General features: G+C 39.1%; 1 protein-coding gene across 1 annotated transcript in view; it reads left to right on the forward strand.

Moving 5' to 3' along the window:
- Nucleotides 1-5958, forward strand: part of LOC109936180 (heparan sulfate glucosamine 3-O-sulfotransferase 5) — a 13726-nt gene extending 7768 nt beyond the window's left edge. The window contains exon 2 of the mRNA XM_020534809.2: nucleotides 5028-5958. Coding sequence (XP_020390398.1) covers nucleotides 5028-5958 — 931 coding nt within the window. The remainder of the gene's footprint in view (nucleotides 1-5027) is intronic.
- The last annotated feature ends 450 nt before the right edge of the window (nucleotides 5959-6408 follow it).

Raw genomic sequence — 6408 nt, forward strand, 5'->3', positions numbered from 1 at the left:
ACAGTCCAATCTGAAAGGATTTTGAACCACATTAGCAAACAGTCCAACATAAGTCAAAGGAATAGCATTTACACTTTGCTGTGCTCTAGTTATGCCATATCTTGAATATTATGTCCAGTTTTGGTGACTAAGTGAAAAAGAAGTATTTAAATGTATCATACGTGTAAGGAAAATCCAATCCCTATGGCTAATAATTCAAATATTTAAGTTCCAATTGGACTGATATTTCAGGCTTGCTAACATTTTGCCTCCTATTTCAATAGAGATGGCTTTCCTGGAGCAGGTTATGGAGATCTGTCAAACCTGTTCTGTCATTTAATACAATCATGACATTGAAATTCAACTTTATTTTCCTGCCTGCTCCCCATATCCCTTAATTCCCTGAAACACCAAAAATCTGTCTTCTCAACCTTAAATGTATTCAATGATGGAGCATTCACAACTTTCTTGTATAGAGAATTCCATCGATTCACAACATGGTCAATAAAGTAATTTTGCCTCATTTCAGTCCTAAATGACCCGCTCTTTAGTCTAAAAGTGTCCATCACTGATGTCATTCATTTAGCAGAGGCAGGGATCTTAGACTTTCCTGTACATGTGATAGTGAAGTCTCTGTTTCATCTTTTGAGAAGACTCACCCCTTCAATGAAGAAAGTAAGAAAGGTAAAGTTGCTTACTTATTCACTGAGGTCACCAATGACTGGTGACAAGAACAGCTAAACAGCTCGTCCAAAGAAGAGTCATTCTGGACTTGAAATATTAACACTGTTTCTCTCTGCACAGATGCTGACAGACCTGTTGAGTTACTGCAGCATTCTCTATATTTGTTTCAGATCTCCAGCATCTATGGTATTTTGCTTTTATGCAAGGAATCTGCATGTTGTCCAAAACAAAATGACTTCTATGGAAGGGGTAGGCCTTTCAAACACATTTATTGGGAATTGCCCATTAACTACATTAAAGGTCAGGCTAGAACCATTCATTCAGTCAACAGAGTCCTGATAGTTTAGTTATCAGCCTATATCAACTAATACAATCTAATTCCAATATCTTAGCATGTGTTCCCTCTAAGAAAGCATTGTATTTCTTGATATTTAAATTGCATTCTGAGAAGATAGGCGTTGCCTTGAGTTGGTAATGATTAGATCATTCTACCATAGACAGTTATCTATTCCTAATGAATGTAAGTTTGAAACAAATTACTGAATATGGGACACTTCACTCTCAGTTCCAGTAATCAAAGGTTTATTTGTTCCTATTGTTGTAGGTTTAATGTTAAGAGAATTTGAGCAACATTTTGTTTAGTTCTTTTCAGGGAATTTGAACGTCACTGGCAAGCCCAACATTAATGCTAATCTCTAAGTACCCTTGTGAACTATGGTGAGAACTGAAGCCGTCTATGTGATGTAGGTGCACTTACAGCATTGACATAGGGAGATTTCCAGCATTGTGATCTGGTGACAGTGAAGGAACAACAACATAATTCATAATATCATAAGAAGTAGGAGAAGTAGTAGCCTCTTGAGCTGCTCTGCCATTCAATACGATTAGATTTAATCTGATTGTGACATTAACTCCACTTTACTGTCTGACCCCAAGACATTTGATTCCTTTATCAATCAAAAAATCTGTCTCAATTGGTTTTGAATAGATTCAATTAATTGCCATTTAAGGGCCTTCTCCTGCAACCCACGGCAGCAGAAGGCAGCAACACTTGTACAGCCTGCCAGGTGAAACCTGGGCTTTTTTTTTTCCCCCTCAATGCTGATGATCTTGGCACCAAACAGACCGGTCAGCCTGACCCTGGTGAAACATCAAGCTTACTTCTTTGTCTGGTGCCTCTTCTCCAGGACTATTTGGAGTACCAGCTGTGGCCATGGCTCATGGGACAAAAGGCCTGTTGGTCATTTGACTGGTCAACAACTCTCAGAGGCTGGACTTCCTATGTGATACAGCCAGAAAGCCGGCTTCAAGCCAAGTGACAGACATTAATGTCTGTGAGGTGTTATGACCAAGTTCAATCATTGTCACTCATGACTTCTGCACTGTCAGGGTTGGAGAGGAGGAGCTGTGGGGGTCCCCGCCACTAACATAAAATTGAGCCCCACAGGTCACCAGAACTGTGTCAGAAATAATTGATGTACGTCAGTGGCAGTCACAGGCTATAAGAAGTACTTTGACAATTGCAAAAGACTTAATCTTTCCACTTAGTGAGATTTTTGAAAATTAACTTTCAACATTTATCCCACGTCTTTATTTGTTTAATCAATGAATTGAAATTATTTGTGTAGCTAAAATAAACAACAATACAGGATTGATCTTCAGCAGCACTGTACTCCAGAATTTTCCTCCCTAGCCTTTCAATCCCTCAATGCCTATTGCTTCTTCTTCAAGTACTTCCCACTCTTTTAACCAACAGTTAACGTACACCTTATGGCACTTGTCCCTAATTTCCTTTCCTCCCCAAAATGATGGCATTACTTCTGCCTAAAACCAACCTTTACATCAAAACTGCAAAACATCAGCTATCTCTGTCAGATAGACTGGGGACAATTTTACCCTTAGGCAGCTAATGGATAGGTGATGGGAGATACCTGCCAGCTGTTAACAGAGTGCAGTCTGGATCATTCCGCACTGACCCCTCCATCCCACCGCTTGGGCCAATAAAGCAGGTAGCCTTCTGCTGCTCATCAAACTTTGGAAGACAGGATGTTGAGCCAACCAAGGGATAGAACCTCAGTTAGAAAAGGTATGAAACAATCCTGGGCCATTTTTGGATTTGATTACAGTGAGCTCTTTAACAAGGCAGGTCGTGCCTCTTAACGTTAAACAGTCTGTTTGCGATTAACATTATTTCCGTTTGATGACAGCAGTGATGGCATCAAAACTGCACAGGGGTCATAGAGTCATACAGTTATTCAGCACCAAAATAGTCCCTTCAGTCCGACTCAATTGTGCCGACCATTGATCCTAACCTGATCCCATAGTCCCATTGGCCAGCATTTGGCCCATTTCCCTCAAAACCCTTCCTATTCATATAACCATCCAGATGCCTTTTAAATGTTCTAATTGTACTCACAACCACCACTTCCTTTGGCAACTCATTCCATACACACACCACCCTCTGCTTGAAAAATTTACCCCGCAGGCCCTTTTTAAATCTTTCCCCTCTCACCTTAAATCTATACCCTCTAGTTTTGGACTCCCCGCCCGAGGAAAAAGACCTTGGCTGTTCACCTTATCTGTGCCCCTCATGATTTTGTAAATCTCTATAAGGTCACCCCCTCAGCCCCCAACATTCCAAGGAAAATTGCCTCAGCCTATCCAGCCTCTCCCTATAGCTCAAACCTTCCAGTCCCCTTTCAGCACCCTCTCAATTTCAACAACATCTTTCCTACAGAAGGGCGACCAGAAAGGTAACTTCCTGAAACAGTCTGGCATTTTAGGATGTTAGTCGCGATGGTGAAAGTCAAAGCACCATTTTAAATAGTATTGTAAGTGACCCAGTACTGCCCTGACTATGTTAAATGCAAGGTATTTAAATCAATCTCATGGTGTTTTTCTGTATGCATAGATGCATAAAATAGTGACTTTGTGAAATATACTTCCTGCTTCACCCATAAGTAAATATTCTTATATCTAGGAACAATTTTTCATCATCTTAATTTAAGTTTCCACTCTGCTATACTCTTCTATTCGTTTACAGGTATGAAGAGATAGCAGTTCAAAAATAATAGTGCTAACATATTCCTAATGTTGAATCACCCTGTTTGGTCCCTTGGAGTTCAACTGGTACATAAGTAACAGCATTGCAAGTGACACAAATGGGGAGGGGGTTGCTGAATTCATATTTATATTGCAACAAAAACATGTTGGCACTTGACAATAAAAAGTTCTGTCCCATTTATATGCAAAATTAATCCACTTTTAGAAAATTGACAGCAAATCTACTGATATATTAAAATTTATAATCACAAAATAAGTGGTATGCATGCTAAACAGCTTCTGGAAAATTGAGTACACATTATTTAATACTGCAGTATTAAATATTAGCCGTGCTCTCTATTTTCCCTAGTTTATTACTCCATTGTTACTGTCAAACTCTGCACATTTTTTCATTCAGTCAGCAAGGTTGATGAATGGGATTTATATTCTGAAATAATTATGATGTGACTAGTGTTCTCTTACTAAAAATAGCATGTTTATCATAAGATGTGAAGGCCATGATTTTCCTAAAAAAAAATTAGCCCAAAAGGCCCAATAGCCTTCCTGAACAGAAATGTGTTGGAAAGTATTGTGCAGTTGTTGCAGGATACATCTGCTTTCAACAGAATAGCCAGTGATCTACATTGCCCCTTACCACTTGATAATGAAGATGAAAATGCTCCCCATGAAAAGAAAAAGAACAGCATACCTAATTGGTGATCTACAGGTTCAGTCTTCACAGAGATTTGTGATAATGTCCAAGCTCCCCCAAAACTGAATCATTTATAATTTAGAATTATATTGAAAAAGAACGTATGCTTGTATTACTATTGTAACATTCTTCTCTGAAAGCATAGCCATTTATTAAGGCAACACCCAGGATTAAGCATAACTTCAACTAAAAGATATTTTGATAACTTTTGATAATGGATGTCATTACAACATAATGTGAATTGAAAATCTTAAATGTCATTATGTACATATTTTCAATGCCTCACTTCAAAGTCTATGTTGGTTAAGTTATCACAGGTGTATTAATGGACATTATACTGACCCAGTTTAACAAAAACAGAAATTGCTGGTGAAATTCAGCAGTTCTGGCAGCATTTGTGGACAGGAAACAGAGTTAACATTTGGAGTCAATGACCCTTACTCAGAATTTAGTTCTGAATGGTCAATGGACAGGAAACATTAAGTCTGCTTTCCCTCTACAGTTGCTGCCAGACCTGCTGCGGTTCTCCAGAAATTTCTGTTTTTGTTTTAGATTTCCAGCATCAGCAGTTCTTTGCTTTATTGTTCTGACCATATTTGTTTCATTCCAGACTCCAGCCCACATGTCCCATAGAAGGTCAGTTTGGGGACCAAGAGCAAATCATGCTTCGGGCATTACAGTACAAACGAGGATTGTCACATGATTTACGCAAAGGCAATGTAACAAAGGAACAAATCAGACTACACAACATGGTACAACAGCTTCCCCAGGCCATTATTATCGGTGTCCGCAAGGGTGGGACACGCGCCCTTCTCGAAATGCTGAACTTACACCCAGCTGTGGTCAAAGCCTCACAGGAAATCCACTTCTTCGACAACGATGAAAACTATGCTAAGGGTATTGAATGGTACCGGAAGAAAATGCCCTTTTCCTATCCCTATCAGATCACTATTGAGAAAAGCCCAGCATACTTCATCACAGAGGAAGTCCCCGAAAGAATTTACAAAATGAACTCATCCATCAAATTGTTGATCATTGTACGTGAGCCAACAACCCGAGCCATTTCAGATTACACTCAGGTCCTGGAGGGCAAGGAAAGGAAGAATAAAACCTACTACAAATTTGAGAAGCTTGCAATTGACCCCACTACCTGTGAGGTAAATACTAAATACAAGGCTGTGAGAACTAGTATATACACAAAACACCTTGAGAGGTGGCTCAAGTACTTTCCCATTGAGCAATTTCACATTGTGGATGGTGATCGACTGATAACTGAGCCATTACCTGAACTGCAGTTAGTGGAGAAGTTTCTGAATCTGCCCCCCAGAATAAGCCAGTATAATTTATACTTTAATGCCACCAGGGGATTTTATTGTCTACGGTTTAACATTGTATTTAACAAGTGTCTGGCAGGCAGTAAAGGACGGATACATCCTGAGGTGGATCCCTTGGTTGTGAACAAACTGCACAAGTTTTTTCATCCTTTCAATCAGAAATTTTATCAGATCACTGGGCGGACATTTAGCTGGCCATATAAGTGATTGCTGCAACACTGTGTGTTGATGTAAAGCAAAAATGTTCAATCAAAAGAATGATATCCAAAACTTTCAAAAGTTGTCTTTTTCAGTAAATGGGATGGAATGGAGATGACTATATAATGGTTTGTTTTCAACAAGACATAGCTATTATATTGCAGGGTGCTATACTTCCATTTGGTCATTTCATAAAAAGAAGAGATTGATGTGAGCGCAAAGCAGAGATATTTCCTTTATACTGATATCTACAGTTTCTTATAAATTCTTATAAAAGGGAGAAAAGTTGGATTTTGAGAAATTTATTGCCACGTCAAGCAGGCAATGGTAAAAAGACCATGGATAAATTGAAATTGAGATCAACCATTTTCCAACTTACTTTGAGTCCTTACGTGTGGTTGCCATTGTTTCCAGTTTGGGAGAAGACACCCCTGTTTTAAGTGATGTGCCCTGATATTT

This window comes from Rhincodon typus, chromosome 5 (assembly GCF_021869965.1).
Source record: "Rhincodon typus isolate 14 chromosome 5, sRhiTyp1.1, whole genome shotgun sequence".
In the NCBI taxonomy this organism is placed as follows: Eukaryota; Metazoa; Chordata; class Chondrichthyes; order Orectolobiformes; family Rhincodontidae; genus Rhincodon; species Rhincodon typus.